The 20,906-nt window shown below is 41.5% G+C and overlaps 1 protein-coding gene across 18 annotated transcripts in view; it reads right to left on the bottom strand.

Annotated features, from left to right (window-relative positions):
* The window catches only part of TNIK (TRAF2 and NCK interacting kinase), a 367,731-nt gene that overhangs the window by 188,899 nt on the left and 157,926 nt on the right, over positions 1-20,906 (bottom strand). For all 18 annotated transcript variants that reach the window (XM_077487992.1, XM_077487975.1, XM_077487978.1 and 15 more), the window contains exons 4-5: positions 15,512-15,637; positions 12,252-12,362 (exon numbers count right to left, since the gene is read on the bottom strand). In XM_077487992.1, coding sequence (XP_077344118.1) covers positions 12,252-12,362; positions 15,512-15,637 — 237 coding nt within the window. The remainder of the gene's footprint in view (positions 1-12,251; positions 12,363-15,511; positions 15,638-20,906) is intronic.

Genomic DNA, 20,906 nt, shown 5'->3' with positions numbered 1-20,906 from the left:
CTTGGTCTGAAAATGTCAGTTTTAATAATGTATACTCTACATACATGCAGAAAACTATCAAAATGGATTCTATGCTCCATTTTTGAAATATAAACATTTTTAAAATGATAGATGCTGGCGATCTAATTCTTGCTTCTTCCCCAAATATTGCAGGAAAATCTAAATAACGTCATTACTCTTCTTCATCCATTCTTTTACCAACATAATCTTTAAAATGTAGGCTTGGGAAATCCAGCTTAGAGACAGGGTATAGAAATTTAGAACATCACCCAAAGTCTTCTAGCTAATCGGCCAACGATAGGGAATTCCAGATGTTAATCTTATAGCATGATGCCTCAATCAAAAGTTGGACAGGTTTGTAGCAAGGGCAAAGGACCCTTGGTCAGACATGGCAGGTGCATTGGTGGCTCCATGGGATCACTACACTCTGATATATGCTTACCAGCCAATAAAAATATAAAATAAATAAAAATAAGCCACAGCTACTACAGAGAGAATTCATGAGTATTTATGTGATCTTGGTGTCTGTATTAGCTCCTCAAGTCATGATACACGGATCTTAATAGTCTGGTAGTGGATGCCTCCTAGTGTTTGCCACTTCCAGGAAATCTAGATTTTAAGGGCTCACTCACTATATAGCTTTATAGGCAACAGCTTTAATGGCTTTGCTATTTAAAAAAGTCAAGTGCTGAGGGACAGAGAGTTATGGGATGAAATCATTCACACTATGTTTCAGGCTGGGTTCACACTATTGCAATTTGAATGAGTTTCCCCGCATATCGCATATCAGAAGATTGTGGCCGGCTCTCTATAGAGCCGGTTCACACATCTCTGCGGCGGCTCCAGTGCGAATTTCACAGGAGTCCTGTGTGTCTCCTGGTAAATTCAGGTCCGAATTCAGCCAAAAATGAATGAAATCTGACCTGAAATGGCAAACAGGGATGCACCGGTCTCCTACTGTGTGCCGCTCCGTGCGCCAGTATGAACTGGTGGTCTTATTTCAGGATTCTCTGCTATCGCTGGTGCTTGTCTGATCCATTATTAAGGGCATTACGTGGATTGCCTCTCCAGTCTGGCCATGGTCACTGTGGGACCTTAACCTGGTATTGTCAGTGTTGCAAAAACCTCCTCTCAGGGATATTAAAGAAATGAGAAAGAGAAATGTCTGCAGCCATATTTTATAGGGGAGTGTGGCATCTTTAGAGGGTCCATGTAAAGAGTAATGACCTTGCAGCCGACTGCTATACTGGATCTGGAAAACTATAATCTTAGCATATGATATCAAGAACTGCAATTTTTGAAAGGTGGTCACTAGGATGTCAGTTCATACGTCCACCAAGCTTACAGGATGGATTTGGGAGCAGCGACAACTGATGTCAGTTTCGGGTATTATATGTTGCAACTGGCAGTCTGATTGGCCTGTATAGTTTTCTTTGAGTGGGTTAGTTTATTTTCTGTTTTGTTTTTGCCTGCCTCGTTGTGGTATTGCTTTGCGGTCTCCAAAAGGTAATGATATAAAGACGAGCTGTGTCCTTTAATAAATGAGGAAAAAATTGAGGCATTTTTTTTTTTACTCACTGTAAAATCCTTTCCCCTCATTAATTTAAGCACGCTATTTCCAACTTACACGTTCTGGAAATATGTCCATGAGTAATATACTCGCAAAAGAGACAATCATAGAAGAATTTCAAAGCCCATATGAACGCAAAGTGACCAGGTCACCAGAACTATGTCAAGCACGCCAGAAGACCTTTCAGATAACTGCAAGTGGGTCTCGTCACATGGTATTGTGATCCCTCCCACTGGTGGGTGGGGATGGGAGTAGCAAAAAGGCGGGCCACCCTCCTGAACATTAGAATAATAGTGGTACTGACAGTACCCATACAAATAAAAACAATGATAAAAATATAGAATATTGAATGCATTACACACATCAAATGTAATTGTCAGAAGCAATTGCCATAAAATAATAGTAATAATAAAAACACTCAGAGCTATGGCATCTCATGTCATCTGATAGTGGCACTAAAACACCTGCACATATAAACCTCCAAACACAAGTGTGGAGCACAAAAAAAATACATATTTTTTTTTAAAGTTTATTCAATACAAATAGGTGAAATATGACTCATATGACATACATGGAAAATAATCTCAAGGACCACCTACCTAACATGGTTGGCACGTCCCAGAGGGATAAGGTGGCGGGTGGAGCGCAGCAACGTGCGTTTCACATCCCGCAGTCATCCACCTTGCATTATGCTATACAGTACAACCTACAAAGTTCCTCAGTTGTATCTGGGGTCACTGGTCATATGCAGACCGACTTGGTAGGTGGTCTTTGAGATTATTTTACACGTATATCATATGAGTGAGTGACAGTTCACCTATTTGTATTAAAGTTTTGTTTTGTTGGGTTCCACAATTGTGTTTGGAGGTGTATTATATTGTAATATTAGGTGTGCAGGTGTTTTATTATTACTATTATTCTATGGCATTTGCTTCTGACATGTGTGTAATGCATTCATATATTTATTATACTTGTTTTTATTTGTATGGGTACCAACAGTACCACTGTTATTCTAATGTTCAAGAGGGTGGCCTGCCTTTTTGAAACTTTTTCCTACTCTTTTGTGAGTATATTTCCTTTCTTGTTTTACATTAACGTTACATGGATAATGCGCAAGGGTGGTGCACCATCTTTACATTTTTTACAGTGTTTCCATTGGGTTTCCCCCGACCCCTGGAAGGCAAAAAGGTCTGTGCACTTACCTGGAGCCATAGAGATCCTAGGCAACACCTACCACTGTCACATCACTTTTGAGTGCAGGACATTCTGTTTGCTATACCATGTCCATGAGTGTAAGTGGGTACTGCAGCAACCACCAGCTGGAAACCGAAGACATTCAAAGTGGAATGTAGATAACCAGCACACCAAGGATCTCCAGAATAGGTCCAAAGCTTTATTCAGCAATCACATGATAGTTACAGAAGCAATGTTTCGGGGCCGTGCAGGACCCCTTAATAAGTCTGATGAAGGGGTCCTGCAGGGCTCCGAAACAAGCTCATTCATTGAAGGGGCCAACACGTTAAAATATTTAGTTTTTTTGTACTTCAGTGCCATTTAACTGAGCTTGTTCCACAGTGTGGGAGGGTTTAGCTGCTAGCAGGGGCCAACCCTGTCTTTTGTTTTTGAGTTACAGGTGGCACTGTACCCAGTGGGGGATGCCCTAAAATATAGCTGTGTCCTCCAGTGAATGAAAGAGAAAATAAAAAATTAGCACTTTCCTACTCTATCAGAAATAAAAAAAATGTGCTGGGGTTAGTGTTTTTTTTCAGCGTGCTCATAGTTTGAGTTTTTAATATTGTAGTGACTGTTAATATTGCTATGACTTTTCATATTTATCATCCTTGTTTCCTCATGTTTTAACGCTATAGCCTTACCACGGATTCACTTAAGAATTGGTGAGACAAGTTATTCAGGATCACCAGGTGAAAACAAAAGGGGAAAAAAATAAAATTATGCAGTTGCAAAATCTAAGGATTGGTAAGCTGCAATATATTACATTTCTGGTTTGGGGTTTAATACTGCTTTAAAAACTGTGTAATGAATTTTATCTCTCCCACATTTTTAATGATGGAACACTTAAATCCTTTGATAGGTTAAAGTCCAATTTTTTTCTACCGAATCAAATGTATTTTTAGGTACTTACAACTATGCCATGCCTATCGTGCTCAATTTCCAACAAACAGTATACCCTTAGCTAACAATCCCATAATGGAGGCAATGAAATGCCATCACCCCAAGAAACTGACCTTGCAGTTCTATAGCATGCTAATTCTCCAACAGGCAACAGTGTCAGCATACAAATTAAAAACTAGATGGGAGGGAGAACTGGGACCCCTAGACGACGGTGAGTGGAGTGAAGCCCTTGATGCATGTAAACTGGTCTCTCCTAAGCTGTCTGACCATCTCATCCAGATTTTTATATATTTTTTTTTAACAGAAACGTTTTATTGATTAAAGCAAAGCAACATTACAACTTATGCACAGTTCTCGATACATTCATAGTTTACAGAGTTCAAACCTCAATCTTAGTTTACCACAAATGAGGGGACAGGGAAGGTGTTACATATTAAACATTAAGAGAGCATGCACTCAACCATGGATCCCAGATACCGCCAAACTTCTTGGGACATTTCCGCCCCATATATGTAAGCTTATAAAGTGGCAGCACTGAGTCCACCATCGAGTGCCACTGGGAAATTGTAGGGGGAGACGACTGCTTCCACATCTGCAGTAGCACCTTTCTGGCATAAAAACAAAGATAGAACAGAAGAAGACTCTTATAAGCAGCCTGAACCACAGTATCCGTGATTCTAAGGAGAAGCACCTTAGGATTCATGGACACAAAGACCAGTGACTGCGTTGATGTCTACCAGTATTTGTTGCCAATAACCCTGAATGATTGAGCACTCCCAGGTGACGTGGTAGAAGGTACCAACTGCCCGCTGACACTTAGGCCGCGTACACACGCGCGGACTGTTCGCCCAACTTTGTCCGCTGAACAGTGTTTGGGCGGACAGTCCGCTCGTGTGTGGGCTTTCAGCGGACAGTTTCAGCGGACAGTTTGACGAACAAGGTTTTTCGGAAATTCCGTAAAACTGTCCGCTGAAACCTTGTTTCAGCGAACAGTCCGCTCGTGTGTAGGCTTGTTCGTCAAACAAAGTTGCGCGCATGCTCAGAAAGGATTTTCACGCCGAAAGTTATAATGCAGTGTATAGGACGTCGTATTTTTCGTCCCGTCGTACGTGCCGTTCACGTCATCGCGCACGGTTTCAGCAAACTGTTCGTTCGTCGTGTGTGGCCATGTCCGTCCATGCTAATTTTGAGCGGACTGTTTGCCGAAACTGTTGGATGGACAAAGTTGGGCGAACAGTCCGCGCGTGTGTACGCGGCCTTAGGGCAAAGCTCAGACTGGGTGTGGTAGATCCTGGCCAAACGTTGAGGGGTGTAGTAGGCTCTGTGTAAAAATTTTAACTGAATGAACCTATCTCTTGCGGAGATTACCCTAGGAAGGTAGTTTTGAATGGCGGAGTCCCACTCCTCCTCGGAGAGGGATGGGATGTCCCCCCTCCAGACCAGAAATAAGGGCGAATCCCCCCCCCGGGCGCTCACAGGTGAGACGTAAATATATGGAAGAGAGAATCCTGTCCACCCCACGGGAGGCGAGAAATCTCTCTATCCCATGAGGCTCGACCAGGACCCTCCCGGGGAATTGGGCCTGCGAGGCATGTTTCAGCTGAAGGAACCGAAACAGCATCCAGGAGGGAAGACCATAGGCTTCTCTGAGGTCCGGGAAGGGGATGAGAGTCCCGTTAGGCATGATATGTGCAAGGTTAGTGATTCCAAACCTGGTCCATAGGCCAGGGTCCGGAATAAAGCCAAAATGCCGAAGTTTGGGGTTGCCCCATAGCGGGATATGAGGGGAGACGGAGTCAGCAGCCTTAACAGTGGCTGCGACTCTGTCCCAAACTTGGATGGTAGTTCGCATCGGGATCGTTACGTGTGGACTGGATTTGGCTCCCCGATAAACCAACCCCGCCAAAGCTGTGTATGAGCCCAGGATCGCCGCCTCCAACGTAACCGCCGGGTTAGATTTAGGCTGAGTGAACCACCAGCGAACTGTGAACCACCAGCGAACTGTGACCAACACCGCCGCCCAATAGTACCGCCGGAAACAGGGCAGCGACAGTCCGCCCAAGGACAATGGCAGCTGCAGCTTGGCCCTAGAGATCCTCGGAACCCTACCGCCCCATACAAATGAGGAAACAACCCCATCCAACTTGCAGAAGAATGTGGCAGGGATCGGGACGGGAGTATTACGGAACACATACAAAAATTTAGGGAGAAACGTCATTTTAAGTAAATTAACCCGTCCCACCGGTGTCAAGGGCAGCGTCTTCCAGATTTGACATTTCGCCGTTAAAGCGCTCAGGACTGGGTATAAATTATCCGCCAGAAATTGGGAGAGGTCTCTGGAGATCTCAATCCCCAAGTATCGGAAACGGGAGACCCTCTGCAGTGGGGACGAGGAGAGCGGGGGGGGCGTAGAATCAGAGAGCAAAAACAAACTGGACTTACCCCAATTAATCCGGACCCCCAAGAATCTACCGTATTCGTCAATTATGGATAAGGCCGATGTAAGGGAGTCCGAGGCATCCCCGGGGTACAATAATGCGTCATCCGCATATAGCGATACCCGCTCCCCAGATTTTTATATTACACAGGTCGTATGTTACACCACTTAAAATAGCCAGGTACAAGCCCAACCAGGCTACTAGCTGCCCAATGTGTAATCAGGCTACAGGCTCATTTTATCATCTCCTCTGGCAGTGTCCTAAAATACAGACATACTGGAGACAGGTGGTACGATTCTTACATGATACTATGGGCTCCCCTATAACAGTGCAGCCCAAAGATTGCCTATTAGGAATATTTCCAGAACTAAACAAGTTCACCAAAATATTCCTACATGAGACCCTGTTTTCGGCTAGGAAAGTCATAGCCAGGGTGTGGATGAGACCCAACCCACCAGAGTTCTCACATTGGATAGTGGAAGTGAATAACACATCACCATACAAAAAGCTTGTCTACTCCCATAGGAGTTGTCCCTCCAAATATGATAAAATATGGGAGAGGTGGTTAAAGGCAACTGAAACCATAGTATAACTCTAAAATTATGTAACATGATGATTCCTAAGTATAACTATACAGCACTCACCAAAGTTAAACTAGTTTGTTGTAGCTAGTAGCTATGATGTTTTATTTCTATGAATATGTCTCTAAGATGGCATGCAATATCCACGTTATCAGGAACATATTTTGTACGTTTTTTTTTTTTTGTATGTTTTTTTTTGTACGTTTTGTTTTTTCTCTCCATGTATGATTTCTTTTGTTCAATAAAAACTTTTTTGAAGGGAAAAAAAAACTGTGTAATGATGCATAAAAATATATACTCATCGAAAATAAATTATACTTCTTCATATTAGTCTGTAATCTCACAACCTATCAAGTATCTTTTCTGAGTGCGGTAACAAATATAAAGTACAGCCATTATGACTTCATAAAAACTGTTGACTAAAATGTCACTCACTGCTTACATCTTAAGACCACAGCTTATGAGAAAACGACACTGCTTACACAATTAAGACCTTTGTAACTGTATGACAAGTCAACATCAATCTATGCACGCCTGTCTGCATAATGCCCTATGATAAGCTTACTCACCGCTTGATATTTTCTACAACAAAATGTTCATTTAGCAGTTGTAATGCCCACATTACATTTTTTTTTTACACATTCATAATTATCCATACGTCAGTTATTCACAATGACCTTCACAGAGTGTGCCAGTGTTCTGTCTACATGAATATGACGATTGTTCTCATTATCATTAATTATATACACAGCAGTGTAGATGACTGCAAAATAGAAAATGGTTGATCCATCCACCATCCGATATTCCTATTCTAAGGGCCGGTTTTGATGGGTTTTGTCAATAGTATCAATTTGACATCAGTTTGATGTACTTCTTAGATAACTCAAAACTCATTAACCTATGCATTTGACCTCCTTCGGACCTGCATTTCACCTGCATAAAGGAGGTTTTGCATTTCTATAGACTTGTATGGGAATGTAAAACCTGTCTGATGCAAATAAAAGCCAGTTGACAGAGGCCCTTATACTTGCGTAAGCTTCCATTATGTTCATTTCAGGTTGTATCTGCTTCATCTAAACTTAGTTTAAATGCAAGGTATCTTGGATTCCAACTCCTCTTTTCAAATTAATTGGGGACTATAAGGTAGACTAGCAAAACATTCAGCTCTGGAAAATACATTTATTTTCTTACCTCCATAGGCAACCTAGACACAATGCCTGCCATTTTTTGTGGAAGTTTCCACAGAAAGTATTCCTTTGGAACAATTTCCCCATTAACTTAAACAACCATCTGTATCAGCAAACTGAATTTTTGCTGAATACATACAGTATGTGGCCATGTTGGTGAGACTTGAAACGATGCTTCCAGGTAAAGAAAATGCATATGTATAGGTGTGATTGTTCTATTACCCTATGTAGAAAACCAGGCATAAAAAGGTGGCTTTTGTAGTAGAAAATTAATTTCTAGTTTAACTAATCCAATTGGCTAGTGTGTTGCAAGGATTGATTAATGAGAAATACACACAACTTCTCTTAAAGAGAAGCACATGTAGGAATTTCATATTACCCAAGACTTCACATATATGAATATAGTCTTAGGCTTGTGTGGATGCTAAAATGATCAATTGTGAAATATGTTAAAAGTTATTTTTTTCCATTCTCGTGGCTAAGAAGATGTGAGCATTCTAACAGAAGCTTTAGACAACCTGTGCCTATAGATTCATCATAGTAATGAACACATTTTAAACACGTCAATGGAAACAGTGGAAAATGTACAATCCTGTGTAGGTATAACAGGATCAGAAAAGTTAAAAAAATTTGGTTTATAATTATTATTATTATACAGGATTTATATAGCGCCAAGTTTGCACAGCTTAACAAAATGAAGGCAGCCATTACAATTACATTACCATTTGGTACAAGAGGAATCAGAGGGCCCTGCTCGTTAGGGAGGGTCAATTGATACAAAAGGTAATAGCTGTGGGGGATGAGCTGATGGAGAAGGTTTTTAGGGATTGTCTAAAGATGGATAGATTAAGGGACAGTCAGACAGATTGGGGTAGGGAGTTCCAAAGGATGGGAGAGGCTCTGGAGAAATCCTGGAGGTAAGCATAGGAGGAGGTGACAAGGGAGATAGAGAGCAGGAGGTCTTGGGAGGACCGAAGAGAGTGGCTTGGTTGGTATTTTGAGACTAGGTTAGTGATGTAGCTGGGGGCAGAGTTGTGGATGCCTTTGTAAATTATTGCTAGTACTTTGAATTTTATTCGTTGGGTGAGTGGAAGCCAGTGCAGGAATTGGCAGAGAGGGGTGCAGGACACTGAACGGTGGGTAATGTGAATGAGTCTTACAGCAGCATTCATTACTTCATTACAGCATCACATTTTTCACTCTTCTACTCTCTACTCTATTTTTACCTTTTTTGCACATTATCCATTAGGTGCATTTCTACCTACACTGTATCCTGCACCTTAATTTCACTCTTGTTCACTTTATGTTCCTTATGTATCTTAATTTCTAGGGTGGTTGACAGTGCGGTTCGGTTCATTACATACAATAACTTTCATTTATCTTACAGATTTTACCTGCTATTATTGGCATAATACTCATTATACTATACATGTTTACTGGTTGGGGGCATTTAATGTGGACCTGGTGGTCCGGCGGACCTTTGCACTTCAGCTCCCGGGGAGATTGATATGGTGGGCTGTTTGATTTAGACTACTCTTTACTACTTATAGACATTCAGCATCCACTCCTGATGAGTCGGATTACTGACGAAATGCGTTGAGATTTTGAGGATGTAACCCCCTCCCATGTTTTATCAATACATTTATGAATTAACTGTCTATTATTAGATTTATTTAATCATAATTATGAATCATGTATATTTGTTCCCCTGTTATGGTAATCATGTTCCAAATCTTGTTTATATGTATCATTTGCTTGTCATATACAATGTTACGCAACTTGACACTTATGCAAAATAAATTCTTACTCTTACATTATGTTTTAGCCTTCCTCATTTAAAGTTCCATGATTTGGACAGGGATTGAATGTGGGCCTGAAAGGACAGTTACCCCTAGCACTCTGGCATGTGGGGACAGACTGATAGTTGTGCCATTTATTTTGACAGAGAAGTCAGGAGAAGGGGCATGTGGGGGAGGAAATATTACAGCCATGGATACCAAGCAAATTGAGTTTTTTGAGGAAGAGGGGATGATCAGCTGTATCAAAGGCAGCGGAGAGGTCCAAAAGTAAGCGTACAGAACAATGACCATTGGTTTTAGTGGTAAGTCATTTGTGAGTTTTAGGAGATCAGTTTCTGTGGAGTGCTGTGGATGAAATCCAGACTGAAAGGGATTAAGATGGTTATTCTCAATGAGGCGGTCGCTCAGTCGGTTGTAGACTAAATATTCAAGGAGTTTGGAGGCAAAAGGGAAGAGTGTAAAGTGAAGGAGATATCTGTAGAGTGGAGATCTCATGACAAATTGCCTCAATCTTATTTTTGAAGTGATTAGCAATCTCCTGGGATATGAGAAAGTTAGTGAGTGGAGGTAATGGAGGACGAAGTAGAGCATTAAAAAGGTAGAAAAGAAAAGAGTGACCAGGTTGGGGCAGGAAAAGGATGAGATTTTGGCATAGCAAAAAAAAATAAGAGAAGGGTTAAGATGTCTAACGTTTCTACGGGTTATTGTTTGGTAGTTGGAAGGCAAGGAGGATAAAGATAAGGAGAGAGTGAAAAAAATAAGGTGGTGATCAGAGAGAGGAAAAGGAATGTTGGAGAGGTTTCACAGAGTGCATTGGTAGGAGAATATGAGTTCAAGGCAGGTGCCAACAGAGTGAATAGAAGCATTTGTCTATTGTTTTAGGTCAAAAGAGGAGGTTAGGCTCAGAAATTTAGATGTAGTGGGACTGTTAAAATTAACAGGGACGTTGAAGTCACCAAGAATGATTGTTGGAATTTTAGAAGAAAAAAAAAAGGGGAAGCCAGGTAACGAAGACGTCAAAGTAGTGTGATACCGGTCCAGGAGGGCGAAAAATGACAGAAATTCTCAACGAAACTGGAGAAAATAGATTAATACAGTGAGCTTTAAATGAGGAGAGAGGCAGAGAAGGGGGTGAATGAGGAACCTGAAAAGTGCTGTGAGGGGATAGGAGTAGTCCAACACCACCTCTTTTCAGTCCACTAGGCCTGGGAGAGTGAGTCCACAGGAGGTCACCATGGGAGAGGGCAGCAGGAGAAGGAAAGTTAGATTCTTGAAGCCATGTCTCCATAATTGCAAGTAGGTTGAAGGAATTTGTGACAAATAGGTCATGGACAGTGGTACGTTTGTTGCAAACAGAGAAGACATACCAAAGGCCAGAGAAGAAAGGGAGGCTGGTTATAGGCAGAAGAGTAATAGATATTTGATTGTGAGGATTGCAGCTGCTGTCAGAGGATAGGGGGTTCTGGGTATGTTGGCCAAAGGTAAATGATGGCGGTCCAGGATTTTAGGAAATATCTCCAAATGTTAGGAGAAGCAGAAGGGTAAGAGAGGTGATATGGGAGTGGCTAGTTATCCTAAATCTGTTTTTTCAATTTTGGGTGGGAAATTAATAATTTACTGACAACTTTGGTTTTGCTTCCTCTATACAGCATTGCACACCTGTGGCATTCTCTGCAATTGAAAATGTAACTGGAAGGCAGGACCCAAAAACTGCAATTTAGAAATCTCCTGGAAGAGTTAGACAAAACGTATTTTTGTTTCTAGATTCACCCTTTTTATAAATTGCAAATCCCTTTGATTGTACAGGATTATTAATAATGTCCATATGCTACCCTAATATCTTCTGACATTGAAGAGAACCTGTACCACAGAAGCTGTTCCCCAAAAAGGCAAGGCAGAGGGCAAAGAACTACTTACCAGTATTGCCTGTAGGCTTCCAATGGCTGATCTTTTCCCCTCATTACTGACTTATCATACCTTGTTCCGCACATTACCTGTATGGAAGTGACTATCTTGGTAAAGGAGCAATTCTGTGTTAATCTAAAATTTATATTATATTAAATAGTCTTGGAAATAAAACGCAGCATACGAAACTAGGAACCATTGCTATTGTCCAATGAGATTAATAATGTTACTACCACTGGGCACCTGTATTAAGCACTAAGTATTCTGTGATCCACCACATAGGACTATCTGTGGCAGTTTTAATATGCATGACATAGAGCTAATCAATTCCCTGACTTCAATTATCCTTCCACCCTTGCAGTAATCTTCAGGTGAATGGAGGCAAGATAAATCCCTATTAAGAAACAAAGATCAAATAATTCAGAGTGAAATGAATGCTTACTGACAGAATTGATAATAGTGATACAATTTTCCTCCTTACCGCCTAATGATATTGATTTCACACTTCACAGAGAACCGTATAAAACTGCTCTGCATTAAGGATTCTTCATTTTCTATTCTCATTTTTTGTACATACTGTATATCTGAATAATGTTAGGAACATTACTGAATAACAGCAGGTAGACATATAAACATACCCGCAAGATCTCTCTACAGATGTATGCAATCCATTCTTCTTTTAACGTATTGCCTTTGGTGTTTTTGATTAAGTCAGTCACAGATCCAGCGCCACAAAATTCCATCACCAGCTGGGGAGTAAATGACAAATTTTAGGTATCCTGTTAAGTTTTGTAAATGATTAGAAAGTCACATGTAATTAGTTTTGTAAAAGCATTTGCAATGACAAAAGCAGATAAATTACCGGTAAGTCAACTGCATGTGGTAAGCTTATATGTAATCAAAAATATCCACGCTTAAGATAATGAACTGCAGCCTCCCCTAAAAAAACGACACCGAAGCCAATCAATAAAGAGTACTCTGAAAAAGGGAAAATGGCGCTGTTCTAATATAAGGTGGGTGCACTAAACAGGCACCAATCAGTGTACATGTGTTCTAACACCACTAAAAATGTGTAAATGAATAGTGTACGTAAATAGTAAAAACAGCACTTGGTGGTGGTAAGCTTGCTTGCTTGATTTAAATGATATCATATCTTTGGATAATTTTGGATAGACTGTGGATGTATTAGCAATCCTGTCAGTTTATTTTTGCTATCTGTGCCCCCGGTAGGGATAGTCATCTTCTCTGGATACTGCTGTCAGTAGGACTAAAAATTAGAGAAAATCAAAAAAAAAAAAATGTAAGTTGTCACTGGAACAGGAATAGAGAACAGATCTTCCAAATTGGGACACTTCCGATGACTGCTGTCTACATGAGGATTCCCTTAAGTTTGGACGTTCACTTTTACTTTAAGGTTATGCATCCAAGGCATAAACTTAAAGTGGCGTTCCGCCTGGGTGAAAAAAAAAAAAGAAAGGTCAGCAACTACAAATACTGTAGCTGCTGACTTTTAATATAAGAACACTTATAGTAACCTGTCCCTCGGCTCCGGGTGCAGGTGCCGGCATCCTTACTGAGGGAAAAAGCCTGCTTCCTACTGTGCATGTGCGAGTTGCACTGCGCTTTCTTAATGGTCCCTGCTGTCTTCTGGGACCTGTGTGTTTCCCAGAAGGCAGCGACAGGGGGGGGGGGGCGGGACATTGCATAGATCACCTCACAATATTGCCGTGATCTTTCCCCGGAAGTGGGAGCGGATACCTGGTTTTGACAGGTATCCGCAGCCCCCTCCCCCTGAAAGGTGCCAAATGTGGCACAGGAGGAGGGGAGGAATCAGTTCCATTTCTGGGTGGAGCTTCGCTTTAATGTAAATCTTCCGAATGGGAAACAGGCAGCATAAAGGTTTTAAAATTAGGTTTAACTTTATCGTACTCCATGTAAAACATAAAAAAATGGTTTTACATATACTTTAAGCAGTGTTCTAATAAAACGAATGTTTCCACTACACACAGCTTGACAAATATACTCAGTTTGGTTTGAATCCTTGATTCTGACAGAATTTAGAATTACACATAGCAACAAAATAAGTAAGGCTGAGCTAGCTCTAAAGGATAAGCATGCATTCATAAAAAAAAAAAAAAAGAAGAGAAAACAAAAAAAAAGGAAAACAAAAATCATAACACACCCCTCCCCAACACACACTCTCCTTCCTTACCAAATATGCAAAGATATGTAAAGGTAATGCTTATGGAATTTACCATCCCAAGTTGTCAATGACATAACAGGCCAATGAAGTATTTTTTTTTTTCATTTCCTCCAGTGCTTTGGCATACTCAGACATGTCACACATTTGGAAAGGCCGGGTCATAATGAATAATGGCTGTCCTTGCAGTAAGCAAGGACCATACATGGAATGCAGTATTTTCTTTATAAGGCAGGTGATGTGCTTATATTGTATAAAACTTTAAATGACACCAAGACCCCTTTCACACCAGCGGTTTTAACCCTTTCTCGGCCACTAGCGGGGGTAAAAGCGCCCCGCTAGCGGCCGAAATGCGCTGCAAATCCAGGGGTAAAACGCCGCTAAAAATAGCAGCGTTTTACTGCCCACGCTATGGGCGGTGTGGTGCGAAAGGGGTCTTAAACACACACAGTCTAATTTACATTATCCCTTCTATTTCTGTATGTGGATCACAGCACTGTAAGCATTTTAATAAAAATAATAAAGAACACATCCAAGTACCTTTTTCCTAATTGATATACAGCTGTCACATGACCCAGCTCTTTCCCAGCCTGTCTGCAGGAAAACATAAGCAGAAGGAGCTTCTAGTCCTCTGCTGCTGGTCACATGTTCAAAATAAAAAAAACAGCCTTTGGGATAAAGAGTAAATATAAATAACTAATATCAATAAACTGTTTTAAATTGTCATATATTTGAAATCAAATCTTTATTAATTTTGCCAATAACATGGTGTGGGTGAATTTCTGCAAGTCACGTGCTGTGTGATGTCCTCCCAGCCTGTGTCTGAGAACAGGGAGACGAAGCCTCCTTTAATCCACATGTAAAATCCCGCCCTCATTGTGTTTAGCTGGTTAGTGAACATAGAGGAGGAAGGAGGGAGTGGGCTGTCATTTACCACTGTATACACCCACATGTGTGACTCTATAGTCACATGGGCTGCTCAGATGTGATAGGGAGGAAATGCTCAGCATAGAAAAAGTCACTGAAAACAGAGCATGTGCAGAGCTGCCAACGCTGCTCTGCAAAATCCCTAGCTGAAGTAGGGACTTGGAAAGATGGGGAGACCATTTTTTTTATACAGAATACAGAAAATGAACCTCATAGTGACTGAGTATGAACAGCATGTAATACATCATTTATTGATATTTTTTAGATGTGGGTTTAGTGACACTTTAAGGGGAAGTTAAAATTGGTTTAGATATGTGCACCTATACAGTACACACTTTATGTACAATAGTGGGTGCAGGTATACAACTATATGCAGTTTGTGATCACCAATATGTTCCACAATAAAGGCTTAGTCCGTGTATAAATAGGAACTGCAGAGGTGAATGAAGACTCTACTGAATCCACCCACAGCAAAGCAAACAGATCCAAGACGAAGATTGCTTCATGTGGGCGTTAAAATGTGTTTACAGAGAAACAATGGATGCATTTCTGAAATTGTATTGGAAGTTCATGACATCAGTTTAGATGCTTGCTGCATCTGATGGAGTTCTTTCACACTCCATATACCAAATTTTCCCATGGTCACCGGATGTTTAACAATATTAAAGCTCAGGGTCCAGTCACCTGTGTTTAGGAAGTGACTGCACATCTATATCTGCAACACAACCCTTCTATTGAATTAGGACTTTTTTTTTAGCACACTCAGCTTACCCAAAGCTGGTCATCCATTCCTGGGGGATTCTTTTTGATAAAGGCTCCATAGTAAGTAGCAATGTTCCTGTGATGGGAATATTTCTTGAGCATATTAATCTCCTGCTTGATCTCCTCCTCTTCATCCTAAAATAAAGGATTAGATGTGACACAGAAACTATGCCCCATGTATTTACACAGACGTCCATTGAATAGGACAATATATTGTATTAACACATGCAGAAATTCTATTACATACAGTTCTAAACTCCCGTCTAACCATTAAATGTGTGTTCGTGCAACTTAATCCAACAGCACCCTGCAGCATGCTATTGATTAAGTCTATGCTAATTGCAGAAACACATTTTTAATGCTCTGTACAGGTATGACCCTGATGACCTGTGACGTGTGACGTGTGACATCAGCACGCTGGATGCTGTGGCCATTTTGAAAGTTTTAAAGATGTGCATTTGTTTCCATAAGCATGCGAGTTTGATACCGTTACATTAAAACAGTCTTTGGTTTTAAAGATTTACTGCACTATAGTAGCTTCTCACATACACTTTCATGAGATATACACTCACTGGCCACTTTATTAGGTACACCTGTTCAATTGCTTGATAACACAAATTGCTAATCAGCCAATCACATGACGTCAACTCAATGCATTTAGGCATCTAGACGTGGTAAATTTGACTTGCTGAAGTTCAAACCGTGCATCAGAATGGGGAAGAAAAGGGATTTAAGTAACTTTAATTGTGACTTGGTTATTCACAGGCTGGTCTGAGTATTTCAAAAACTAATGATTTACTGGGAATTTCATGCACCACCATCTCTAGGGTTTACAGAGAATGGCCCAAAAAAGAGAAAATATCCAGTGAGTGGGAGTTGTGTGGAAGAAAATGCCTTGTTGATTTCAGAGGTCAGAGGAGAATGGGCAGACTAGTTTGAGATGATAAATTAAAATAAATAGGAGGTGCACCAAAATTTTGAATGCCAAAACATATCGGCCGAAAAAACTGAGTTTTAGGTATGTGGCCAAAAATAGAAAAGGTGCCGTTAATGGAACCGAAAAGGGGGCTGTCTGCTCCGGATGCTGCACATTGTGGGGGGTGTCATCCTGGTGGCTCAGTCCTACCCTTCCTCCTCCTCAAGCAGAGAGGTGATCTCCCTGTGTCACAGAGCTGAATTGTTTGGGCGGCCGCAGTAATAATGTCCCACCATCTGTGATAGACAGCACAATGATCCAATGTCCGGAAATAGAATCAGTGTGACATATATCACAGGACGCAGGACATTGGTACTGTGGCTGCCCAGGCCGAGAAATTCAAATCCAGCTCCGTAAAACAGCACTCTGATCCGGGCAATGGTAGGCTGCATCTGACAGGCACTGGTGAGGATATCATCAGGCACTGGGAGGCTGCATCTGACAGGCGCTGGGGAGGCTGAATCTGACAGTCACCGGTGAGGCTGCATTTGATGGACACTGGTTAGGCTGCATTGATTTCTTGTATCATGTCTGAAGTCTCTGACCATCCCCTGTATCATGCCTGCTAGAGGTGCACAGAATGGAAATTTTGATAATACTATTAGCAGTGTGCTTACATTTAAGTAAGAGATTGGAGACATGATACAAGAGATGGTCAGAGACTGCATAGGCTACAACCGACAGGCGCCGGTGAGGCTGCTTCCGACAGGCGCCGGTGAGGCTGCTTCCGACAGGCACCGGTGAGGCTGCTTCCGACAGGCGCCGGTGAGGCTGCGTCCGACAGGCGCGGGTGAGGCTGCGTCCGACAGGCGCCGGTGAGGCTGCGTCCGACAGACTGTGTCGGACTGGCACCGATAAAGCTGCATCCGACAGGCACCGGTGAGGCTGCATCTGACAGGCACCAGTAAGGGAGCTTCTGACAGGCACCAGTGAGGCTGCATTTGATGGACACTGGTTAGGCTGCATTGATTTCTTGTATCATGTCTGCAGTCTCTGACCATCTCCTGTATCATGTCTGCTAGAGGTGCACTGAATGGAAATTTTGCTAATACTATTAGCAGTGTACTTAAATTTAAGCAAGAGATTGCAGACATGATACAAGAGATGGTCAGAGACTGCAGAGGCTACATCTGAAAGACACTGGTGAGGCTGCTCTGACTGGCGCTGGGGAGGCTGCATCCGACGGCCACTGGCGAGGCTGCATCCGACGGCCACTGGCGAGGCTGCATCCGACGGCCACTGGCGAGGCTGCATCCGACGGCCACTGGCGAGGCTGCATCCGACGGCCACTGGCGAGGCTGCATCCGACGGCCACTGGCGAGGCTGCATTTGGTGGACACTTGTTAGGCTGCATTGATCTATTGTGTGTCTGCAGTCTCTGACCATCTCCTGTATCATGTCTGCTAGAGGTGCCCCGAATAGAAATTTTGCTAATACTATTAGCAGTGTGCTTATATATAAGTAAGAGATTGCAGACATGATACAAGAGGTGGTTAGAGACTGAGGACATGATACAAGAGATGGTCAGAGACTGCAGACTGCATTTTTCTTGAGCTTTTCTTGCACTAAAGGTGGCAATAATGGCCAACAATAAATTCATATTAATTTATATTGAAGATATTAATTACAAAGTCGAATATATATTTTCGACTAAGCCAATCTCCCTCGGCATTTTTAACTGACAAAACATGGAAAATTTACATAGCATTTTTTACTGCCAACTTGAGAAATTACAAAACTCCTATTGAAAAGGAATATTTGAACAGTATAAACATAATATGGAAACACTGGTAATACCTATAATAAAGTAATTAGTTTGATTTACACTAAAAAGTCAACACAGCATGAAATTATCAGCCCCTGATATTTACTGGCAGTTGTAAAAAAAATCACTGGCTTTTACAAACTGTCAGTAAATGTACTGGCAGTTGGCAACCCTGGTGTATCCTGCATTTCGTTTTCGGCACCAATATTTTCATTTGGTGCACCTCAAAAAAAAAAAAAAAACACTTGTTACAACCATGGTATGCAGTATACCATTTCTGAATGCACAACACATCCAACCTTGAAGCAGAAGGGCTACAGCAGCAGGAGACCACACCAGGTGCCACTCCCGTCAGCTAAGAACAGGAAACTGAGGCTACAATTCGCATAGGCTCACCAAAATTGGACAATAGAAGATCGAAAAAAACATTGCTTGGTCTGATAAGTCTCGATTTCAGCTGCAACATTCAAATGGTATATTCAGAATTTGGCAGAAACAACATGAAAGCATGGATCCATCCTGCCTTGTATCCATGGATCAAGCTGGTGGTGGTGATGTAATGCTGTAGGGCATATCTTCCTGGCACACTTTAGGCCCTTTAGTACCAATTGAGCATTGTTTAAACATCACAGCATATGAGTATTGTTGCTGACCATGTCCACCCCTTTATGACTACAGTTTTACCCATCTTCGAATGGCTTCTTCCAGAACAATAATGAACCATGTCACAAAGATTAAATCATCTCAAACTGGTTTCTTGAACATGACAAGAAGTTCACTGTACTCCAATGGCCTCCACAGTCACCAGATATCAATCCAATAGAGCACCTTTGGGATGTGGTAAAATGGGAAATTCACATCTTGGATGTGCAGCCGACAAATCTGCAGCAACTGCGTGATGCTATCATGTCAATATGGATCAAAATCTCTGAGGAATGTATCCAACACCTTGTTGAATCTATGCCACAAAGAATTAAGAGAGTTCTGAAGGCAAAAGAGGGTCCAAACCAGTACTAGGAAGGTGTACCTAATAAAGTGGTTGGTGAGTGTATACTGAATGGGTTTGATGACGATATCGGCAGAGGTGCATATCTGGCATGAGATGTGGAATTCAAGATGTACATCCTAAAAGGCACACTACTTACTTCACTATTTCCCATGGTTTTGAGGATATGACTAGATTCCAGATGACCTTCGATCCATTTTATAGATGTAAATTTTCAGTATAATAGTTTAAAGGCGTTTTTAGACCACTCTATATTCTGAGGGTCTATATAATTTTGTATGCAGATTGGCCTCATCTCTGTGATGTTGTGTGCATTTATCTTTCAGACTGAAGCTGGTGCTGGGATTCTACAGTAGTTAGTAAGTTACTTAAGTAGTAAGTTAACCATATTATATGGATGTTAGAACGTATTAGGTTCAGAGGTGCACACTTTTCTTATAGGTACATCTAGACTTCAGTAAAAAAATACATTCATTCTTATTTAAATACAAGTATTTAATAGTGAAAACATTGAATGGTGAGATTTGCACTGATAGTAGTTTTACTTTTTAATGTTCAGGTAAACAAATCAGAATAATTGGTGTTCTTCTAGACAGGGCCACCAATAGAGGGGTACAGGCAGTCCTCCTGTACCAGGCTCAGGTCCCTTTGTGTCAGCATGGGGCTCTGGCCCAGCAGAGACTGCTTCATAAATCAAAATAATGGCTTAAAGGGTGCTGTGGTAACATTCTTTGCTGTGAACATGCTCCAGAAACGGCTGGTGCTGCCTATTTTTCCCAAGTTGCCATTACATGCCAGGAGGGGCAGTCTAAGGAATTTATTTCAGTGTACAGAGGTGAAATCCTCCTTCATTCATGCCCCCCACTCCTGCCACCGTAATTTTCCTGTGTTAGGGGTTAATAGAAGCATGGGAGCTGTCACGGGCTCGCATCAAAAGTGCCCAAGTATGCCCCCTCCCCATTTTCGCCCAGCTATTCCATTCATAGAAGCTGTTATTACAGTTTCTATGAATCAAACGGGATCCATGAATGGAGGACTGGCGAATGATTGAATGTAGGAGCTGGGTGGAAAGAGCAGGCCTGTGACAGCTCCCACAATTCTATTAACCCCTGCCACGCGGGAATATTATGGCAGTGGGGATAAGTGGGACATGGACAGAGGAGGATTTCAACACAAAAAGCACCACCTACTAAATGTAAGTTATGTCCCTGGTGCTGATTTTTTTTTAAAGTTGGTTGCACTAGGCTTTAGGCTATGTATAAGTGACTCCTAAAACATCCTTAAATATGATAATATAGCCTCAGAGACCACTTTACATTGGCTTACGTGCTATTGCATTTTGATTAATCAGAGACAATTTTCCCATCTACCAGGGTATAACTACCTCTGTGCTTTTGTGAACTGTGTACATTAGGGTAATTTTACCATTTCTACTACCATTTGTAAATTTACCTTTAAAGTGAATCTGCCCAGCCTATACATGCTGAATTATTTCCATATTCCAAACAAGCAGTAAAATCACTTTAAAATAAGTGCTTATTCACTATAGGCTATAGGCATTGTGAAGAAAAGAATCAAAGTTCACTAAAGATGTACAGAAATCTCAGCTAATTAGGCTCGGTTCACACAGGGGCGACTTGTCCAGGCGACTTCGCCG

Source organism: Lithobates pipiens, unplaced genomic scaffold (assembly GCF_037356315.1).
Source record: "Lithobates pipiens isolate NorthernLeopardFrog02 unplaced genomic scaffold, aLitPip1_a1.2 Scaffold_18, whole genome shotgun sequence".
In the NCBI taxonomy this organism is placed as follows: Eukaryota; Metazoa; Chordata; class Amphibia; order Anura; family Ranidae; genus Lithobates; species Lithobates pipiens.
The sequence above is the reverse complement of the archived record's forward strand: the minus strand, read 5'-3'. Positions and strand labels throughout refer to the sequence as shown.